Source organism: Myotis myotis, unplaced genomic scaffold, assembly GCF_014108235.1.
Source record: "Myotis myotis isolate mMyoMyo1 unplaced genomic scaffold, mMyoMyo1.p scaffold_m19_p_3, whole genome shotgun sequence".
Taxonomy (NCBI): domain Eukaryota; kingdom Metazoa; phylum Chordata; class Mammalia; order Chiroptera; family Vespertilionidae; genus Myotis; species Myotis myotis.
In genome coordinates this window covers 123,358,810-123,381,743 of record NW_023416335.1, presented here as the reverse complement: position 1 = coordinate 123,381,743, position 22,934 = coordinate 123,358,810, and the positions used below count along the sequence as shown (strand labels likewise).

Genomic DNA, 22,934 nt, shown 5'->3' with positions numbered 1-22,934 from the left:
CACTATGATGTGTGCTGACCACCAGGGGGCGGTGCAGAACAAAGGAAGGCCCTAGCTGGCAGCTGGGGGAAGGAAGGCCCCAATCAGCCCTGATTGCCTGCCAGGCCTAGGGACCCTACCCGTGTACGAATTTTATGCACCTACCCATGTACGAATTTTCCTACCAGGGCTTCAACTAATATAACTCACTCTAAATTTGTTCTTGGATCTCAGTTTTTCTGGGACTATAGTCATTCTGCCTATTAAGGTATATGAAAAAATTCCCAACTTGGCCATCTATAGTTTATATCAATAGCTTTTACTGTCCTTTTATTCATCTGGGGAGCTACTCTAAACTGTGGCCCATTTTGCTGCCTAGTCACTACATCTCCCAGAAAACTTCAGTAGTGGCCATCAGTATTTTGAGACTTTTACCTTTTGGGAAGCTCAATTAACTTACTAATTTTCTGCATTTATTGGAACTTTAGACTTTTTTCCCCTCTATCCTGGAATAGTTTTTAGTAAAGTTTTATTATGCTATTATTTTTAAAAATATTTTTATTGATTTTATAGAGAGGAAAAGAGGGATAGAGAGATAGAAGCATTGATGAGAGAGAAACACTGATCGGCCACCTCCTGCATGCCCCCTACTGGGGATTCAGCCCACAACCGGGGCATGTGACCTCCTGCTCCATAGGTTGGTGCTAACCACCAGACACACTGGCCAGGCTGTTACGTTATATTTTTGAAATGTCCTTTGGCCAAAATTCTTGATAGGACTTTGCTTTTTTTCTTTCTAAAATATAATCAATATTTGAATACATTTCTTTTTTTAATATATTTTTATTGATTTCAGAGAGGAAGGGAGAAGGGAGAAAGATATAGAAACATCAGTGATGAGAAGAATCATTGATTAGCTGCATCCTGCACATCTCCCACTAGGGATCAAGCTCGCAACCCGGGCATGTGCCTTGATAGGGAATCGAACCATGACCTCCTGGTTCATAGGTCAACGCTCAACCATGGAGCCATGTCAGCTGGGCAATACATTTCTTTTTAAAACAGTTTTATAGTTTATCTTTCACATATTCAAACTGTTAGCTTAAAAAGGAAATATGAGCTATGTTGCTCTTAAAGTCCATAATATTTATCGCAAAGGTGAACAGTATACTTAAGGTAAGTTGGAATTCACTAGTATTTGTGGAATTTCACCCAAAATTTTGCTTAATTCATTTATCCAATGTGTGAGCAGAAGTGACACATTTTCCTATATCTCCTTTTATTTTAATTCTATTTTACATCTTTGAAAGTTTCTGCCCTAATCGTTTTAGCTCAGTGGATAGAACGTCAGCCTGCGGACTGAAGGGTCCCAGGTTCGATTCCGGTCAAGGGCATGTACCTTGGTTGTGGGCACCTCCCCAGTGGGGAGTGTGCAGGAGGCAGCTGACCGATGTTTCTCTCTCATCGATGTTTCTAACTCTCTATCCCTCGCCTTTCCTCTCTGTAAAAAATCAATAAAATATATGTATTTAAAAAGACAGTTTCTCAGCACAGCATCAGTGCAGTTATTATGATCTTTTTTTCCAGAGTGTGTTCACGATTATATACAGTTGTCAGAATTGTCATGCCTTACATACATATGTCTAAAATATAATATTCCCTTTGATCTTAATCATAAAAAATATATACTGTGTTATTAATACAGGGTGGGGCAAAAGTAGGTTTATAGTTGTAAGTACATGAAACAGAGTTTATTGTATTATTTGTTAATTATGGTATTTTTTATAGAAACAACTGTAAATCTACTTTTGCCGCATCTTATATATCATTAGCTACTTGTGTTTCTGATACATTTAAGGTAAAAAAATATTCGTGACATTTTATTTGTTGAGTTCTTATTTATTAGTCTTTCTTTTTCCTCACTGGAAATTTGCTTCTTTTGGCATACCAGATTCAAGATATTTTTTTAAATGTAAAAATGGCAGTGATATATTTTATCCACTAGAGGGAACATGTGTAATGTAAAATATTAATACATTCATATGGAAGTTTGTCTTTATAAATATTTAGCAGTTATTTCTGTTTTAAATAAAAATCTTACTTGCTAGCATAATCTTCCCCTGACCTCTATTAGTTATTAAAAAGTTAAGGGGGTCACCTACATTAGAATTAAGTGGGGACTAAGTGGTGTTGAATATTTAATATTAGAAGATATGTATAGAAATATGTAAGTGTCTGATGTATGGATAAATTTCATTTATCATATACATAAGTATCTTAATCAGTTGTTATAAAGAAGTATAAACTTGCTTCTAAGAGCATTTATTTAAATTAACTAGAATGATGTAAAATTCTTTTAGTTGATGTCTGTTTTATTCTTTCTAAGTTTGTTTAAAATATGTTTTAGAACAAACTTTTTAACACATTTGCATTAAAAGATAATTTTTAATTTGAAAATTTGAATGAACTTATTAAAATATAACATTACAGAAAGGCAACAAACTGTAGGTGTAAACTCACTAAACTTTTACAAAGTAAGTACACCCTGTAATCATCACCCAGCTCAAGAAATAGAGTATTTCCAGCACTGCCAAAGGCTTCCTGGTGTCCATCTAGTCACTACCAATATCCCCCATAAATAACCATTATATGAACTTGCCGGGGTCCAACCCCAGCAGGTCCAGGGGTCCCCAAAGGTGTGGATGGAGTCGGTGAAGAAGGAATGACACAGAGACAGCGTTCAGTTGATCAGCAGCCTAGCCAGGATCTCCAGCCAAGTTCTGGTCTGGATCTCCAGCGAAGTTCTGCTGTTTATTGTCTTGTTACATCCGTATTTATACCAGTTGATTTTAATCCTGTCAATTTCTATTACAAAGGTTAGGGCGTTTCTTATCTCCATTCCAGGGAGTAAAGATTATGTAGCTTAAGCATGATTGTTTGTAGTGATTAACTACCCGCCTGGCACTTAGTTAAGGAGTTTCATCCCCTCCCTGACTTCAGGGAAAAATTCCTACCTGGGGAAACAACCTTTCTCGGAGAGGTGACCTAGGTTAAAACACACAGCGCTAAGGGGAGCAAACATATTAAGAACAGTATGCTATATACGCCAGGTCCCTTGAAACATATGCTGTGCAGATGTTTCTTTCCTGCAGCGACTGTGTCAAGCAGCAAGTATGGACCGGCTTCCGGAAAATTCCCCCTTTTTTATTTTTTAAATGATCACGCATGCAAATCAGTGGCCACCTCTCAGATTGGGCCATTTAAGTCTCGGAAGAAGAGTGGCAAGCAATGATAGTGAGCATAGCTATAAACATAGTGGATGGAGCGCAGAAGCAGCCCCATTCCTGTAGAAGGTTGCCAGCCTCTTCAGTCAAGGGATTTCAGCTGTCCTCAAGTTGTTGGTTTGATTGTCTTTGTTGGTCTGGCTAGCGGGCGGCGTCACTGGCAACAGGCTTCCCAAAGCGTCAGCAAGTTGAAGGGCTGCATCAAAGGGTCCATCAGGGCCGTGGTTGATGGTGGTGTCGATGTCCGAGGAGGAGTAAGCTGCGCCCTCTGGATCCAGCTGATATGGAAAATGGAGGGTAGTAGAAAAAGAAGAGAAAGCAAAAGAACTACAAGGCATGGAAGTGTTTAGAAAAAAGAGGGAGAAGAAAGGGAAGAAGGCAGCATCCTGACACAGCCCTTTCCTTCAGCTTCCCCTTTCCCTGTGGTCCCAGGTAGAAATGGGAAACAAGTCCTGTTGCAGTGAGAGGGCAGCTGCTGTCAGCCAGTCTCTGTCTTTACCTGGGTCCCGATCTGAGCTGGGCATGGGAAGCAGGAAGCAGCCATGGGGACAGGAGACCTTCCTCAGAAGGGGCGAGTGTTCAAGCCCCTGCACCATTGGGGAGGGGGGTCTGTGCCCCACCTTTGTTGCACCCCAAGTTTTCTCCTACTGGCCCCCAACTGTGCCTGTCTTAGGTTGCCCCACCCTGTGGAGTCTTACCCGTCGTTGACTACCAGCCATCTCTGGGCCAAGTAGGGTGATGTGAGGTTCAGTTTTGTCTCCTTGATAGCCTATGTCCCTCTGGCCTCCATGCCCAGCAACTGCCTTTGGATTCCCTCGCCTGCTGGCGGGGCTCTGGCATTGATCATAGGGAACTCAGGTTTCTTCTCTAGAGAGGGCCCAGCTTACGCCATTGGGCCAGAGACAGATCCATGGTACCAGCCACCATGAGGCTTCAACCTCAGCATGAACAGAGAGCTCAGGCAACAGCTATGGGCAATTGGATTGTAAGAAGAGGGTCCCTCTTGGCACAAGGGTAAGAGGCGCCAATACAGGACAAAGGAGAGTCCTGGAACAGGGCTTTCTCAGCCCAGGATGTCAGGCTCTTGGCACAAGACAACTCCATGTATGGGGCATATACCAAACACCCCTAGTCACGGCAGAAAAGGGAGGTGCCCTTCCTGGAACAGTAGGGTAGGGAGATTCTAGAAAACGCTGTGTTCAGGAAAGAAGGAGAAAGGTCAAAGAACCAGCAAACAAGTAGTTAGATTTTAAAAAAAGGAAAAAGGAAAGGAGATGTGGGGCAAAGCTGGGACATGTGGAAAGACAAAACGGAGGCACATGTGATTCTCCCAATGGACAGATTGTTCCAGCTCAGGGCTGCACATCTGCTGCAGACGGGCACTGGTCAGGTGTGCTATGATGAGGCAGAAATGGCGGGCGGTGAGACATAAGGTCGGACTAGACGGTCTGGAATCCACACAGGTGAGTCTGCGTCCTGTGGAAATATACAAGCATATCCTCTCCCCTGGGTTAAAAGTACATCAGGTCCCTTCCAGGCTCCTGTAAGCAAGTCTCTCCATTTGATGAGGGCTTTAGGTTTAGTTAGATCAGGGTTCCAATGCCTGTACATCGGGGAATTTCCCTCAGAATCTACATTTAGTATATTAATTACAAATTGAGCACGTTGTAGAACATGATGAGGAGAGGAATATTTAAACTCATTTTCTTGTAATTTTTTAATTTGCGTTTTTAAAGTTTGGTGAGCCCTTTCTACTATTGCTTGGCCTTGAGGATTGTAGGGTATTCCTGTAGTATGTGCGATGCCGAATGTAGAGCATAAGTTTTTAAAAGCTCTAGAGGTATAGGGAGGCCCATTGTCAGTTTTAAGTGCCCTTGGTATTCCTAGGTAGGAAAAGCATTGGAATAGATGTTGACTTACATCTTTAAAGGCTTCTCCTGTACGTGCAGAAGCAAGGATAACATGAGAAAAGGTATCAATACAAACATGCACCTAGCAAAGTTTGCCAAAAGATGGGACATGAGTAATATCCATCTGCCATAAGTCACAGGGTCTAAGTCCTCTTGGATTAACTCCAGTAGCAGGGCTAAGAAAATGAGTAGGACAATGGCCGCAGTCACGCACAATACTTCGAGCAGCTTCTCTAGATATGCGATAATATAGACGGAGAGCAGAAGCATTTTGATGGTGAATGGCATGAGACTGCCGGGCTTCTTCTAGAGCTGTACAAACTACTGGGCGAGTTAGTAAATCCGCCTGATAATTTCCTTTGCTTAAGGGTCCTGGTAGGCAGGAATGAGCTCTAATATGTCCAATATAGAAAGCCTTTTCTCGTTTGCGAATGCAAGTTTGTAGCTGAGTTAACAAAGAGAAAATGGCTGTTCTTCCTTGTGGGAGAGAGGCGGTCTCAATATGAGGAAATAATTTAACTATATATTGAGAGTCAGTGTACAAGTTAAAGGGAACCTGTTGCAATTGTTCAAAAGCATAAATGACTGCCAAAAGCTCTGTTCTCTGAGCTGACGTCTCTAGAGTTTGTTGAACATGGGTTATTGAGTCAATGATTGTTACTGCCCTACCATTAGAGGAACCATCTGTGAATACTAAGGAGGCAGGAGGTGATAATGGTTCTTTTGAACATTTAATAGGAAATATAAACGGATGTAGGGAGAGAAATTGCAATATAGGTGATCTTGGCAAATGATGTAAAATTTGTCCTGGGAAGTTACCTATAGCTATTTGCCACTCTTCTTCAAATTGTAATAGTGTGTCTAATTGTTCTCTTTTATAAGGTATTATTATCTCAGTAACTTCTCTTCCAAAGAGTTCGATACTGCGTCGTCTACCTTTGATAATGAGAGTGGCCACTAGGGAGGGATAGGGTGGTACAATCTTCCTAGGAGTGACAGGTAAATGTATCCATTCTAATGGTCCTTCCTGCCACAAGCATCCTGTAGGAGTATATTTAGTGGCTAGAATAATTAAGGCCCAAGATTTGGAATAATCTAGATACTGTAGTTACTGTTTATTGATGGCCTGTTCTATTTTTGCTATAGCCTTTTCTCCTACAGTTAATTGTCGGGGAGACTTTAAAATGTCAAATAGAGGTTTTAAGTCAAGAGTGGTTATTTTTAGATGTGGCCTGACCCAGTTGATATCACCTAATAGTTTCTGATAATCATTCAATGTGTTTAAATGATCTTTTCTTAATTGTAGAGGCTGATGGGTGATAGTAGAGGTATGTAATATTCTGCCTAAGTATGAAAAAGAAGGTTCAGTCTGAATCTTTTCTGGGGCTATTTTTAGACCATGTTCTTCTAAAGCAAGGATGGTCTGAGTAAGAATTTCCTGTAAAGTAGCCCGATCTTTATGAGCTAGTAAAATATCATCCATATAATGAATAAGATATAGATCTGAAAATTTCTTTCTAATAACTTGCAATGCCTGATCTACAAACTTTTGACATAATGTAGGACTATTTTTCATCCCTTGTGGGAGAACCTTCCATTGGTATCTCTGATAAGGCTGTTTAAAGTTTTCTGATGGTATGCTGAATGCGAATCTTTGACAATCAGCTGGGTGAAGAGGTATAGTGAAAAAACAATCCTGTAAGTCAATAACAACAACACAATACTCCTGTGGAATTGCCACAGGGGAGGGCAATCCAGGTTGTAAGGAGCCCATATCTTCCATGGTGGCATTTATGGCTCTTAGATCTTGCAAAAGTCTCCACTTGCCTGATTTCTTTCTTATTACAAATATGGGTGTGTTCCAGGGACTATTTGATGGCTCTATATGTCCCTCTGCTAATTGCTGATCAATTAATTGTCGGGCTGCTGATATTTTCTCAGATGTTAAGGGCCATTGCTCAACCCATACTGGTTGTGACGATTTCCAGACTATGGGATCAGCAGTCCTAAGGGCAGTGGCCCCAATTACAGATCCTGTCGAGGAGTGTGAGGTATTACTTTCCTTTCCTAATCCCTTTCCTGGATTAAATCTCGTGTCTAGCATCTGTGATGTTACTCTATCCCTGGGGCTATATAATACAACTCCCATTTGAGACAAGATATCTCTTCCCCATAATGTAAAGGGGATAGTCGTAATTACATAGGGACAGAATGTTCCTGAATGTTGATCTTCATCAGCCCAAGTTAGAATCTGAGAACTCTTTTTTACATTAGATGCCTTGCCTAGTCCTACTAGGGAAGTGGAGGTGGTGTGCGTGGGCCATGAAGAGGGCCAATCCTTCCCTGCTATGCAGGAAACATCTGCTCCTGTATCCAATAGACCTTCAATTGGTTTTCCCTGAATTTGTAAAATTTTTGTAGGTCTAGTAGCATGGATTTCTTGTATCCAAAATGCTGCATCACTAGATCCAAAGCCTCCGGCCCCTCTAGCTTCCTGGGTAACAGCTGTCCCTATTTTATGTATTGGTAACAGGATTAATTGGGCAATTCTCTGGTTGGGCTGAATCTGTATAGTTGTGGTGGGTGGGGAAAGTAAAATCTGTATTTCTCCTGTGTAGTCTGCATCAACAACTCCTGGGATGACTAAGATCCCCTGTAACGAGGTGGAGCTCCGTCCTAATATTAAACCTACGGTTCCCTCAGGCAGCGGCCCAGACACTCCTGTAGGAATGGCTGCTACTGGCGAGTCTGGGGTTAGTACTGCATGGGTGGTTGAGTGGAGGTCCAATCCTGCACTGCCTGGGGTTGCCCTGAAGAGGTCACTGACTGATCGAAATTTGCAGAGGGGTTGAAGGTTGATGCCCCTATTATTGCAGGGGCCTGGGGCTGGCCCCTTCTCAAGTTTCCCAATTGAGGTGATGGGATATAACCTCCTTGGGAGCTATTTGTAGAGTTTAAAGGCCGACCATTTTTATGGTATTTTGATCTACATTCCTTTGCCCAATGGAATCCTTTCTGACATCGGGGACAAACGGTTTTTGGAGGATTAATATTATTCCCTAATGTATTTCCAGGCTGTCGAGGAGCTTGCCATCTGGCCTGAGTATTATTATTATTTTTATTTGGGCATTCTCTGCTAAAGTGCCCAGATAAGCCACAAGAGTAGCAGTTCATATTTCTTTTATTACCTGTATTATTGCTGGCTTGTCCTATAGCCTGTACATATTGAGGGTATGTCTCCCCTTTGAGAGCTGCAGCTATAGCTACACCCTGTATAAATGCTGGTCTTACATCAGCACACTGTTTTATAAAATCATTTATAGTTCCTGTTCTGAGACTCGGCCTTAATAAAGCCTGACAGGTATTATTAGCATTTTCAAAAGCCAGTTGTTTGATTAGGATATCGGCTGCCTCTTTGTTATTGATTACTCTCTTGACTGCCTGCATGAGGCGAGAAAGGAAATCCTGATATGGTTCCTCGACCTTCTGTTTAACCTCTGTAAGGGTGGTTGTTTTTCCTGCTGTATAAGGTAGGGATTTCCAGGCACTTACTGCACAACTGGTTACTTTGGTAAGTGCCTCTGTGGGCATAATCATTTGCTCCTCAGCCGTGTTAAAATCACCTTCTCCTAATATCATGTCTAGGGTTATTCTTTTTCTGGTTTTTTCGCTAGTGGCTACAGCTTTCTTAGCAAGATCTTCATATTCAGTTTTCCATAATAAGTAATCGCCTCCTGAGAGACAGGATTTACAAACCTGTGACCGATCATAAGGAGTCATCCATTTACTGGCTAGGGTTTCTACCAAGGTTTGTGTGTAAGGAGCTAGAGGTCCATATTCAGAGCAGGCCAATTTTAATTCTTTAAGTACTTTGTAAGGTATAGGCTCCAAGGTGGGGTTTCTATTCCCACCAGACTCATTCTCATATGTAACTGGGAAGCAGAGTGAGAATTCAAGATCTCCATTAGCTTCAGCTTCTCTTATCGCCCTTTGAAATTTAGACATGGAGCTCATAGGAGCCACAGGACCTGGTTTAGGCTTCCTTTCTACTTTGGGGAGCCTGTTTTGAATGGGAGGGCCATTCTCCTCTCTACTGACTGGAAAGGACCAATGGTCATGTTTATGATATTTATTCTCCTCCCAATCAGTAGGCATAGCTAAATTGCTTTTAGATTGAGCTGAAGACAATGATGATGTAGCCTCTCTGGGTGGAGCCGAGGGACTATTTAAATTTTGAGAAAGTTCAACCGTTTTTGCCTCTGGTGCCAAGGTGTCACAGATTGAATCCCAGAGGGAAAAGAAACATGGCAGGACCTTCTCAGATCCATGGTGTTTCTTTAATTGCTTTCCTACTTCAACCCAAGTTTTTAAATTAACTGTTCCATCCTCTGGAAGCCATTGACATACTTCTTCTATAAAACTTTCTGTCTGACTGGGAGTAACCTTAACTCCAATTCTGCTAGTAAGCATATGCGTTAAAAGATTAATACAGAGTCTTTTTTCTTTAGACTCAGTATGACCCATCTTGTCAATCTAAGTTCTGTACTAACTACCCGCTTACCCTACTTATCCTCTATAGAGGGGGGTCTGAAGCACCCTACGGTGCAGTCCTATCCATCCCAAGTACGGGGGGACTTACCTAAGGGAACCCTGTTCGGGCGCCAGATGCCGGGGTCCAACCCCAGCAGGTCCAGGGGTCCCCAAAGGTGTGGATGGAGTCGGTGAAGAAGGAATGACACAGAGACAGCGTTCAGTTGATCAGCAGCCTAGCCAGGATCTCTAGCCAGGATCTCCAGCCAAGTTCTGGTCTGGATCTCCAGCGAAGTTCTGCTGTTTATTGTCTTGTTACATCCGTATTTATACCAGTTGATTTTAATCCTGTCAATTTCTATTACAAAGGTTAGGGCGTTTCTTATCTCCATTCCAGGGAGTAAAGATTATGTAGCTTAAGCATGATTGTTTGTAGTGATTAACTACCCGCCTGGCACTTAGTTAAGGAGTTTCATCCCCTCCCTGACTTCAGGGAAAAATTCCTACCTGGGGAAACAACCTTTCTAGGAGAGGCATCCCCTCCCTGACTTCAGGGAAAAATTCCTACCTGGGGAAACAACTTTTCTCGGAGAGGTGACCTTGGTTAAAACACACAGCGCTAAGGGGAGCAAACATATTAAGAACAGTATGCTATATACGCCAGGTCCCTTGAAACCTATGCTGTGCAGATGTTTCTTTCCTGCAGCGACTGTGTCAAGCAGCAAGGATGGACCGGCTTCCGGCATGAACTTATAATACCATTGATTAGTTTTTCCTATAGGGAAAACCATTTTTAGTGTCTGCACATTATTTATTTGGATAGGTGAATAAGGTAAGACTAAAGCATATTTTTAGTAGTGTTTTATATTTCTCTGTAAAGGCAACTTGTAACTTAATAGCAGTTTGATTTTTAGATTCTAATTGGCAGGTTCTATTTATAAACTAACTTTCAAAGATTGGAATTACTTTAACTCATGTACAAATAAATAGAAAATGTGTTTAAGTTGGAATTACAAAATATCTTTGAGGAAATCTTCAGATGAAATGGGGTTTGGACTTTTAAACAGTAGCCATGGAAATTGAAAGATGACCTAGATTTTGACGGCTTTCATTTTGCATTAAATTTAGATTAAAATTTAGCTTCACAGGGCTGTTGTTGGGTAGCTCAGTTGGGTATAGCATCATCCCAATACACAAAAGTTGTGGGTTCAATCTCTGGTCAGGGCACATACAAGAAGCAACTAATAAATGCATAAATAAGTGGAACAACAAATCTATATTTTTCTCTTTCTCTCCCTCCCTCCCTCTTTCTAAAATCAATCAATAAATAAAAATTTAGCTGTACAAATGATGTTGTTAATATTATATGAAATTATCATTATTATTTCCACATCTCCACTTAAAAGGCTTTATAATGTTTTCCAGGTATTATAGTTGCCATTCTTGGACATATTCCTATAAAATAAAAATTTTATTTTTACTTTCTAGAGATTGTTCAATGAATCTGGAGTGGTCATATTACCTTAAAATTCTAATGATATATGTGATCTTCTTATTTATGTTTTAGACAAGGTATTGAAATGGAAAAAGTGATGCAGGAGTTGGGAAAATCACTGACAGATCAAGATGTAAATTCACTGGCTGCTCAGCATTTTGAATCCCAACAAGTAAGTAAAGTACAATGGATTTTAGATATGCAGTTATTTTTTTTTCTTACTTATTTTGGTAAAAAAATTAACTAGTTGGTATATTGTCTGTGTTTAGGACTTAGAAAATAAATGGTCAAATGAATTAAAACAATCGACTGCCATCCAAAAACAAGAGTATCAGGAATGGGTGATAAAACTTCATCAGGACCTAAAAAACCCCAACAACAGTTCCCTCAGGTATTAATCATGTATTATTCTTATTAGATGAAAGTTCACTGTTATTAATAATTTGTGTTTATTGTAAAATTGAACCTTTTTAGTTGTAGATATTTTTAAGTTACCAAAGAAAATTCAAGGTAATTTTATGCTTTTTTAAAAAAATCTTTATTGTTGAGAGTATTACAGATGTCCCCCTTTTCTTCCCCCATTGCCCTCCTCCACCAGGTTCCTACTCCACTCCAGGCCTTCACCACCCTATTATCTGTGTTCATAAGTAATATGTATCTATAATAATAAAAGCATAATATGCTAATTAGACTGACATCCTTCTGGACGTCCTTCCATCCTTCTGGACGAAGCTGGGGCTGCAAGGGAAGCCCGGGTCCCAGGTGCCTGCCGGCAGCCACAGGGAAACCCAGGTCCCAGGTGCCTGCCAGTGGCCAGAGAGAGGGAAGCCCGGGTCCCAGGTCCCAGAGGGAAGCTGATGCCGGCAGCTGGGGGAAGGAAGGCCTACTCTTGCACAAATTTCGTTTACTGGGCCTCTAGCATTCATATAAGATCTTTGGTTAATTTCTTCTCATCCCCCCCCCTTCCCTTCCCTGTGAGATTCATCAGTCTGTTCCATATTTCCATGCCTCTGGTTCTATTTTATTCATCAGTTTGTTTTGTTCATTAGATTCCTTGTTCATCTATTTTGATTTTTAGATTCAATTGTTGATAGATAAGTATTTATTGCCATTTTATTGTTCATATTTTTTATCTTTTTTTTTCCTTCTTCTTCCTCTTCTTAAAGAATACCACATTTCATATAATATTGGTTTGGTGGTGATGAACTCCGTTAGCTTTGTCTTGTCTGTGAACTCTTTATCTGACCTTCAATTCTAAATGAGAGCTTTGCTGGGTAGAGCAATCTTGATTATATGTACTTGCTCTTCATCACTTTGAATATTTCTTGCCACTCCCTACTGGCCTGAAAAGTTTCTGTTGAGAAATCAGCTGATAGTCATGTGGGTGTTCCCTTGTAGGTAACTAACTGCTTTTGTCTTTATGCTTTTAAGATTCTCTCTTTGTCTTTAACCCTTGGCATTTTATTTATGACTAGATGCCTGATGCACAAAATTTGTGCAAGAGTAGGCCTTTCTTCCCCTGGCTGCCGGCACTGGATTCCCTCTGGCACCCAGGAGCTGGGCTTCCCTCCAGCTGCTGGCAGGCACCCGGGGCCCGGGCTTCCCTCATAGCCCAGGCTTCATCCAGAAGATCGTCTGGAAAAACATCTGGCCTAATTAGCATATTATGCTTTTATTATTGTAGATGTGTCTTGGTGTGGGCCTCTTTGGGTTCCTCTTGTTTGGGATTCTCTGCGCTTCCTGAACTTGTAAGTCTATTTTTTTCACCAGATAGGGGAAGGTTTCTGTCATTATTTCTTCAAATAGGTTTTCAATATCTTTTTCTCTCTCTTCTCCTTCTGGTACCCCCATGATGCTAATGTTGGTATGCTTGAAGTTGTCCCAGAGGCTTCTTACACTATCTTCATATTTTGGGGTTCTTTTTTCTTATTGCTCTTATGATTGGGTGTTTGTTTGTTTTTTGCTTCCTCATATTCCAAATCATTAATTTGATTCTTGGAATCCTCTACTGTACTGTTGAATCCCAGTAAATTATTCATTTCAGTTAGTGTGTGCTTAATTTCTGACTGGTCCTTTTTCATGTCTGTGAAATTCTCACTAAGGTCCTTGAAAGTCTCACTAAGTCCCTTGAAGCTTTCATTAAGATCCTTGAGCAACCTTATAACCATTGTGTTGAACTCTATATGTAGTTGTTTGCTTGCTTTCATTTTACTTAGTTCTTTTTCTAAGGATTTGTTCTGTTCTTTCATTTGTTACGTTACTTTGTGTCCACATTTTGGCTGCTTCCCTGAGTTTATTTCTGTGTATTAGGCAGAGCTGCTATGTCTCCTGGAATTGGTAGAGTGGCCTTGTATAGGAGATGTCCTGTAGGGTCCAGTAGTTCAGCCTCCGCAGTCACCTGAACTGGGTAGGGTACTCTAGCAGTGCCCCTGAGTGAGCTATGTGCACACTCTTGTTGTAGTTGAGCCTTGAATGCCATTGGTATCACTGGGAGGAATTGACCTCCAGACCAGTTGGCTGTGAGGACCAGCTGTGACTATAATGGAAGAGCTGCTGTGCAGGAGAAACCCCTGTGGAGCAGGACTTGCTTCAGTGGGGCTTTGGTGCTCACTGAGTCTGCCACTTAAGTGTGTCACTTGTGGATGTGTAGAGTTGTACTCTAGTATGGTCTGAAGCTGTCCACCAGGTGCACTGGTTCTGGGGCCTCCTGGGAGGTGCAAAGTCAGGCATTGCCTGGGGCCACCTGGCAGGAGCTGCATGCCTGGGGCCACCTGGCAGGAGCTACAGAGCAATCTTCAGATGGCTGCTACTTATATTGGGCTTAGAAGTGTTCAGGCGAGGCCAAGCTGTGAATCAACATAGGTTGGTGCTAGTGCTGAGTCTTGGGCACCTATTGATAGGTATGGGGCATACTGATGCCAGCTGCTGCTTGTTTGAAAGATTTTAGGAAAGTCCGAAGCCTGAGCCACGACAAGACATTCATATGGAAAAGCTGCTGCAAACAGCTTCGGTGGGTTTCCAAATTGGATGGGTTTTTTAAAAAGCCTTTTGTTTTATAAATTTTATGTGGATTATTTTGGAAGAGGATTAATTGGTTGGTTTAAAATAGTGGTTTCTCCCCTAGAACTTAGCCTTGTAAATTTCTTAGGTGTATATAACTAAATACCCCAAGTACTATCTCTTGTTTCTTCAAAGTGGTTTCCTTCAGTGCAATAAACATTAGTTGAATGCATCTTAAATGCTAAGTATTATCAAAGCAAAAAAAGAACCAAGGGGAGGAGAAAAATGGCGGAGGTATAAACGGACATGTCCGGTGCCTTGTCCTGGAGCAGATAAGGGTGAGCAGCTGAAACGGGTAACATGCAGCCCGAATAGGCAGAGGATTTTCAGCTGAGAGACTGTCTGCAGCTAGGAAAGACCGAGAACCCCCAGGAAAAAAAGGACGGTTGGAGACTGCGGCTGAAGCCTCTCGTGGTGCGCCCGCTAAGCAGCGGAGACTGTGCCATCTTGGGTGGTTGTTGCCGGCATCCAGAGACCAGCTACTAACCCGGAGACAAGGGATCGCAAGCAGCGTGACTGCGTGAACTCAGACGAGCACTGCTTCTTCTCACAGAAAGGTTGGACATCCCCTAAAGGTGCAGTTTGCAGTTCGGGTTGGAGGGAGGACTGAGCTCGTGCGTGCGTGGGGCGTAATCTGCGCCCCACAGAGTCCGCAGCCGTTGGGACCAGCATGACCTGCGAGTGGGGAAGGGGCCCCACAGGGCTGCTGGCAGGGGGGAGCACGAAGAGTGAGCCCATAGCTGAACTGGATGTAAAGGAGCAGCCTTGGACTTTGCCAATCTGCTGGCTGCTTGGTGCCAGGGGCGAGTGGGCGCGCGGAGACTGCGTGCGGAGACTGTGCGCAGACCTGGAAGGTGGAGGCTTGCGAATTCGCACAACTATCAGGCTCTTGTTACAGTTCCCCTTAGATCCGTGCATTTGATTATTAAACCCAGTGCATGGGATTCCCCAGTTGGGGTCATTCGCAGAGCCTGTAGGGGAAAGTTCTTTTTGGGGAGCCTGGGAAACAGCGGGCAGTGGCAAGGAACCAGCTCTGGGCAGTGGTCTTTCCCAACTCAGTTCCAAATACCATAGAGGAAAAAAAACCCTACTGATAGAAAGGACTTATAGCCTCGGAGGTCAATCCAGACACACTGCCACCCAGAGGCAGAGCCACGAACTGTCTCTTCTGTGATCACAAATAAAGGCAGTCTGGTAAACAAATACAACCTGCCTTAAAATCAGGTCTGTGGTTTACTGCACGAGGGACAGTGTATCACAGGGAAGTTCAACACTCACCTGAATGCCTGGCAGGACTAAGGCATGCCAAAAAGAAGAGTGGAAGATCTGAAGCACCTTCACTTCCGAATATTTTTATATATATATATTTTTTAATTCTTTTTTCACCATTTCATTAAGAACCTATTTTATTATTTTTTATTTTTTTCATCACTTGATTTTACCTTTTTAATTACTACATTTTTTTAAACCAGTATTATTGCTATCCTTTTACCAGTTTTTCAAGTGTCATTTTATTTTATTTTATTTTTCTTTATTTTATTTTGGGATTAGTGTTCTACACTCTATTTTCATCGTTCCTTTAGCATCATTTCTATCTCACATTTACCCTTAAGCCAAAACTCTCTTCCTCACTTTTCCCCTTTGTTGTCCTGTTTCTCTTACCCTATTCCTGCTTTGGATTTTCCCTATTCCGTCTTTCTACCCACTGTCTAAATTTCACCCTACTTATATATCTAATTTCCAATCCCTCACTCTAAATCCATATACACCTCTCTCTTATCTTTCTTCACTATCTAATTTTTTTTTCCTCTCTCTCTCTGTTGTTTTGCTAGTGTTTGCTTGATTTTGAGTATATTGGGGTTTTTTATGCTTGTGTGGGAAATTGTTTTGTTTTACATTTTCATTTTTCTGTTTTGCTTACTTTTTCTTTATCTGGTTATTTTTGTGCTTCTGTTTTCCCTTGCCTCGCTTGATATTGGTGGTTGTTTGTAGTTAGCATTAGTCTCCAGGATCTGCTGCTGGAGTTCATTGAGAGTGGTTGCGGTTCTCTTGGAGTTTTCTCCCCATACAAATAGCCTCTTCCCCACCTCTATTTCATTCTCTTACTTTTTTTTTTTTTTGTCTTTTTGTTTTTTTCTTCTCTCCCTTTTCCCAATCTCATTTCGGCACTCCTTTTTGTTTTTTATTTTTCTCTTTAATCTTTTTCTCTTTTTTCTTCTTTATCCCCTAATTCTCTTCGCTCAGGGGGTCACCTTTATTTGGGGTTATTAATATCGTGAATGCATTTAGTTCGGTGCCTTGTACGTTGTGCCTTGTTGTGTTGTATTTTGTGCCTTTGAATCAGCGCAGCAGAGAGAGAACTACATAACCAAACACCTTGAGAAGAGAAATCATGGTGAAACAAAGAACCAACCCAAATATGAAAGAAAAACAGGCATCATCAGAAAAGGAAGTAAACGAAATGGAGGCAATGGAGGCAAGCAACCTGTCAGAGAAAGAATTCAGAGTAATGGCCATAAGGTGGATGAAAAGAATGGAAGACCAATTCAACAATATGTGTAGGAACCAAGAGGAAATGAAGAAGAACCAAGAGGAAATGAAGAGAAACCAAGAAGAAATGAAAAATGACATCACTGCCATAAAGAACTCAATAGAAAGCATCAACAGTAGACTAGAAGAAGCAGAGGACCGCATCAGCGAGCTAGAAGACAAGGTAGAAAAAAATACCCAAACAGAACAGCTTCTAGAAAAAAAAATTAAAAAGCAGGAGGAGAGCCTAAGAGAACTCTGGGACAACGCTAAACGAAACAACATCCGAATAATAGGGGTGCCAGAAGGAGAGGAAACTGAGCAAGGAATAGAAAACCTGTTTGAAAAAACAGTAACAGAAAATTTCCCTGATATAGGGAGAAAAAAAACTCACACAAATCCAAGAAGCTCACAGAGTCCCAAACAAAATGAACCCGAAAAGACCGACACCAAGGCACATAATAATTAAATTGGCAAACACCAACGACAAAGCAAGACTCTTAAAAGCAGCCAGAGAGAGACAGAAAGTTACCTACAAAGGATCCCCCATCAGACTAGCGACCGATTTCTCAACAGAAACACATCAGGCAAGAAGGGAATGGAATGAAATATACAAAGTCATGCAAAGGAAGGGTCTGAATCCAAGAATACTATACCCAGCGAGGCTATCAATCAAAATTGAGGGTCAAATCAGGAGCTTCACAGATAAAAACGGTCTACGGGAGTTTATTACAACCAAACCAGCAATGCAAGAAATGCTAAAGGGTCTGCTGTAAATAGAAAAAACAGGAAACAAAGAAGGAATGCAGCAGTAAAGAACAAAAATGGCAACTAACAAGTTTCTATCAATAATAACTTTAAATGTAAATGGATTAAATTCCCCAGTCAAAAGGCATAGGGGAAATGAGTGGATAAGAAAACATGACCCATATATCTGCTGTCTACAGGAAACCCACCTCAGAAAAATGATGCACACAGACTGATGGTGAAGGGATGGAAAAAGGTTTTTCAGGCCAATGGAAGTGAAAAAAAAGCCGGGGTAGCAATACTTATATCTGACAAATTAGATCTCAAAGTGAAGGACATAAAAAGAGATCAAGAAGGCCACTTCATAATACTAAAGGGAGCAGTCCAACAAGAAGAAATAACTCTGGTAAATATATATGCACCCAATATAGGAGCACCCAAATACGTAAGAAATCTTCTGGAGGAGATCAAGGGAGAGATTGACAGCAATACAATCATAGTAGGGGACCTTAACACCCCATTATCTCCACTGGACAAATCCTCTAAACAGAAACTCAGCAAAGAAACATCAATCCTAAAAGACTCACTAGATCAGATGGAATTAATTGACATCTTCAGAACATTTCACCCCAAAGCCACAGAATATACATTCTCCTCAGGTGCACATTTGTCATCTTCAAAGATAGACCATATATTGGGTCACAGACAAAGTCTCTTCAAATTCAAGAAAATTGAAATCATATCAAGCATCTTCTCAGACCACAAAGGCATAAAACTGGAAATCAACTACAACAAAAACAATCCAAAAAAATCAAACACATGGAGACTAAATAGCATGCTATTAAACAACGACTGGGTTACCAGTGAGATCAAAGAAGAAATAAAAAACATCATGGCAACAAATGACAATGAAAACACGACAATCCAAAACCTATGGGACACAGCAAAAGCAGTCTTGAGAGGGAAGTTCATAGCTCTTCAAGCCTACTGCAAGAAACAAGAAACAATGAGAATAAATGACCTAACTCTACAACTCGAAGAGTTAGAAAGAGAGCAACAAAAAAGGCCCACTGTAAGCAGAAGGAAGGAAATAACAAAGATCAGAGCGGAGATAAATGACATAGAGACCAAAAAAACAATACAAAAGATCAACAAAACCAAGAGCTGGTTCTTTGAAAGGATAAACAAGATTGATACACCTCTAGCCAGGCTCACCAAGAAACAAAGAGAGAGGACCCAAATAAACAAAATCAGAAATGAAAGAGGAGAAATAACAACAGACCCCATAGAAATACAAAGGATTGTTAGAAAATACTATGAACAACTCTACTCCAACACACTAGACAACCTGGAGGAAATGGACATATTCCTAGATAAATACAACCTTCCAAAACTTAACCAGGAAGAATCTAAAAATCTCAATAGGCCAATAACTATGGAGGAAATCGAAGCAGTAATCAAAAAGCTTCCAGCAAACAAAAGCCCGGGGCCAGATGGCTTCACAGGGGAGTTTTACCAAACATTCAAGGAAGACCTAAAACCTATCCTCCTCAGACTATGTCAAAAGATCCAAGAGGAAGGAACACTTCCCAGCTCATTCTATGAAGCCAACATCACCCTAATCCCAAAACCAGATAAAGACAATACAATGAAAGAGAATTATAGGCCAATATCCCTCATGAACATAGATGCCAAAATCCTCAACAAAATCCTAGCAAATCGGATCCAACAGTACATCAAAAAGATCATATACCATGACCAAGTAGGATTTATCCCAGGGATGCAAGGATGGTACAATATCCGCAAATCAATAAACGTGATACATCACATACACAAATTGAGAGAAAAAAACCACATAGTCATATCAATTGATGCGGGAAAAGCATTTGACAAAATCCAACACCCTTTCTTGATAAAAACTCTCAGCAAGATAGGAATTGAGGGATCATACCTCAACATAATAAAAGCCATATATGACAAACCCACAGCCACCATCATAATCAATGGGCAAAAAGTAAAACCATTCCCCCTAAAAACAGGAACAAGACAGGGATGCCCCCTCTCACCACTCCTGTTCAACATAGTACTGGAAGTACTAGCCGTTGCGATCAGACACGAAGAAGAAATAAAAGGCATCCAGATTGGAAAAGAAGAAGTAAAACTGTCCTTATTTGCAGATGACATGATACTGTACATACAGAACCCTAAAGACTCCATCAAAAAATTATTAGACTTAATAAATGAATTCGGCAATGTAGCAGGATACAAAATTAATGCTAAGAAATCCATGGCATTTCTTTACACCAATAGTGAACTCACAGAAAGTGAAACTACAGAAGCAATCCCATTTACCATTGCACCAAAAAAATTAAAATACCTAGGAATAAACTTAACTAAGGAGCTAAAAGACTTATATGCTGAAAACTACAGGACACTGAAAAAAGAGATAGAGGAAGACATAAACAGATGGAAGAATATACTGTGTTCATGGATTGGTAGAATCAACATCATCAAAATGTCCATACTACCCAAAGCAATTTATAGATTCAATGCAATCCCCATTAAATTACCAACGGCATATTTCACAAATCTAGAACGAACGTTCCAAAAATTCATCTGGAATAAAAAAAGACCCCGAATACCTGCAGCAATCCTGAGAAAGAACAAAGTAGGTGGGATCTCAATACCAGATATCAAACTGTATTACAAAGCCACTGTTCTTAAAACAGCTTGGTACTGGCACAAGAACAGACATATAGATCAATGGAATAGAATAGAGACCCCAGAAATCGACCCAAACCACTATGCCCAAATAATATTCGACAAAGGAGGCAAGAGCATACAATGGAGTCAAGATAGTCTTTTCAATAAATGGTGTTGGGAAAATTGGACAGATACATGCAAAAGGATGAAACTAGATCACGAACTCACACCATACACAGAAATAAACTCAAAATGGATAAAAGACTTAAACGTAAGCTGGGAAACCATAAAAATACTAGAGGAATCCACAGGCAGCGAAATCGCAAACATATGCCGAAGAAATTTCTTCTCTGATAATGCTCCTAGGGCAATGGAAACTAAAGAGAAAATAAACAAATTGGACTACATCAAAATAAATAGCTTTTGCACAGCAAAGGAAACCATCAACAAAACAACAAGAAGACCCACTACATGGGAGAACATATTTGCCAATGATACCACCGATAAAGGTTTAATTTCCAACATTTACAGGGATCTCATGAAACTTAACAAAAGGAAGATAAACAATCCAATAAAAAAATGGGCAACGTACCTAGATAGACACTTTTCGAAAGAGGACATACAGAAGGCCAAAAGGCATATGAAAACCTGCTCAAAGTCACTAATTATACGAGAGATGCAAATCAAAACGACAATGCATTATCATCTCACACCTGCCAGAATGGCTATCATCAACAAATCAACAAACAACAAGTGTTGGAGAGGATGTGGAGAAAAAGGAACCCTTCTGCACTGCTGGTGGGAATGCAGACTGGTGCAGCCACTGTGGAGAACAGTATGGAGCTACCTCAGAAGACTAAAAATGGAACTCCCATTTGATCCAGTGATCCCACTACTAGGAATATATCCCAAGAAACCAGAAACGCCAATCAGAAAGGATATATGCACCCCTATGTTCATAGCAGCACAATTCACCATAGCTAAGATTTGGAAACAGCCCAAGTGCCCATCAGCAGATGAGTGGATTAGAAAACCGTGGTACATATACACAATGGAATACTATGCTGCGGTAAAAAAAAAAAGGAACTCTTGCCTTTTGCAACAGCATGGATGGAACTGGAGAGCATTATGCTAAGTGAAATAAGCCAGTCAGAGAAAGATAAATACCACATGATCTCACTCATTTGTGGATTATAGAGAACAACATAGACTGATGAAAAGGGACAGACCCAAAGACTGAGAAACAGCGATCAGGCTATCAATCCCCAGAAGGAAAGTAGACGAGGGCGGGGGTAAGGGGAAGAGATCAACCGAAGGACTTGTATACATGTATATAAGCCAAACCAATGGACATGGACAACAGGGGGATGGGAGCATGAGTTTGTGTGTGTGGGGGGGGAGGTTGGGGGTTAATGGGGGGGATGAGGACACATTTGTAATACCTTAACTAATAATAAAAAAAATAAAAAATAAAAAAAAATAAAATCAAAAAATAAAAACGTTACCTGCCCATGTGGAGCTTATATTCTAGAGAGATTGGAGACCTGTAAATAAAATAAAACTACATAGAGCAATAGGTACAGTAATAGCATGTACAAAGTACAAAAGTAGTATAGAGGACTTTTCGTGATTTATAACTTGCATGGTTCCTTATGGCCTAATTACATTATATTTTATAGATAACCCAAGAGCTTGACAGTGCTTTGTTATTTCCCGGCTACCCTATCTAATAAAAGAGTAGTATGGAAATTAACCATCACTTTGTCACTCCGTCACAAAGATGGTGGCTCCCAGTCCCCTCAGCCCCACTGCTGAAGTGTCAAGGCCTGTTACTACTCCAGCGTGCTGATCGCGGCAGTGTCCAGGCCTGTGGACCCGGCCCGGGCCGCAGGGGCGAGTAGGAAGGAAGGCATGACCTGCCCACTCAGGCGGGCCTATGCAGCCTCACCGCTCTGCCGCTGCTGCTGCAGTATGTGGGCCTGTGGACCGGGAGCCGAGCAGTGAGGCACAACCCGCCCACTCCGGCGGGCCAATGTAGCCTCTCCGCTCTGCTGCCACCGCCTCCGCCGCTGCACTGACCGGACCCAGGCCCCCAGCCTGCCCTGGGCTCTGCTCAAGGAGGAGCTGGGGCCCTGGGGTTTACTAAACTTTACTGGAGCTGCTCCCCATACCCCAGCCCCTGCTCCAGAACCACGCTCCCCGCAGCAAGGTGCCCCCGCAGCTTCCTGACTGGGAGAGCTGAGTTGAGCGGGGGCTGCAGGGAGCCATGGAAGGGCAGGGCCGTCAGGGCCAAGCTCCTGGGGGTCTGAGGAGAGCACGTGAAGGAAGAGGAAGCTTCGGCAAAGCGGCCAGCCAGGAGCCGCGGCCATGGCGTCTGCAGGCATGCGGACAGGTCTCCACCTGAGGGGCAAGCACTATGGCTTCAGCAAAGCGGTTGGCCAGGAGCCGGGCAGCCCAAGGGGCGCAGAGCGGTGCCAAGGCGGGGTGTACTGGAGGGGTCTTAGGCCTGGTAGGGTGCTGGCGGGCGGGGATCTGCCTCGCCTGCAGAGAGCGAAGTTCTGCAGTGGCCCCAAGACGTGGGAAACAAGAGGCAATGACTGCCGGCATGGAAGGACGCCTGGGCAGAGGGGCACAAACTCGCAGCCCTGAGGCGGGGGTTGAGGGGCGGCACCACCTCAGTGGAGGAGCGCCGCACTG

At 41.9% G+C, this 22,934-nt stretch overlaps 1 protein-coding gene across 5 annotated transcripts in view; it reads left to right on the top strand.

Moving 5' to 3' along the window:
- The window catches only part of CUNH12orf4 (chromosome unknown C12orf4 homolog), a 73,158-nt gene that overhangs the window by 15,190 nt on the left and 35,034 nt on the right, over positions 1-22,934 (top strand). For all 5 annotated transcript variants that reach the window (XM_036300162.1, XM_036300164.1, XM_036300161.1 and 2 more), the window contains exons 5-6: positions 11,271-11,370; positions 11,468-11,589. In XM_036300162.1, the coding sequence (XP_036156055.1) occupies positions 11,271-11,370; positions 11,468-11,589 (222 nt within the window). The remainder of the gene's footprint in view (positions 1-11,270; positions 11,371-11,467; positions 11,590-22,934) is intronic.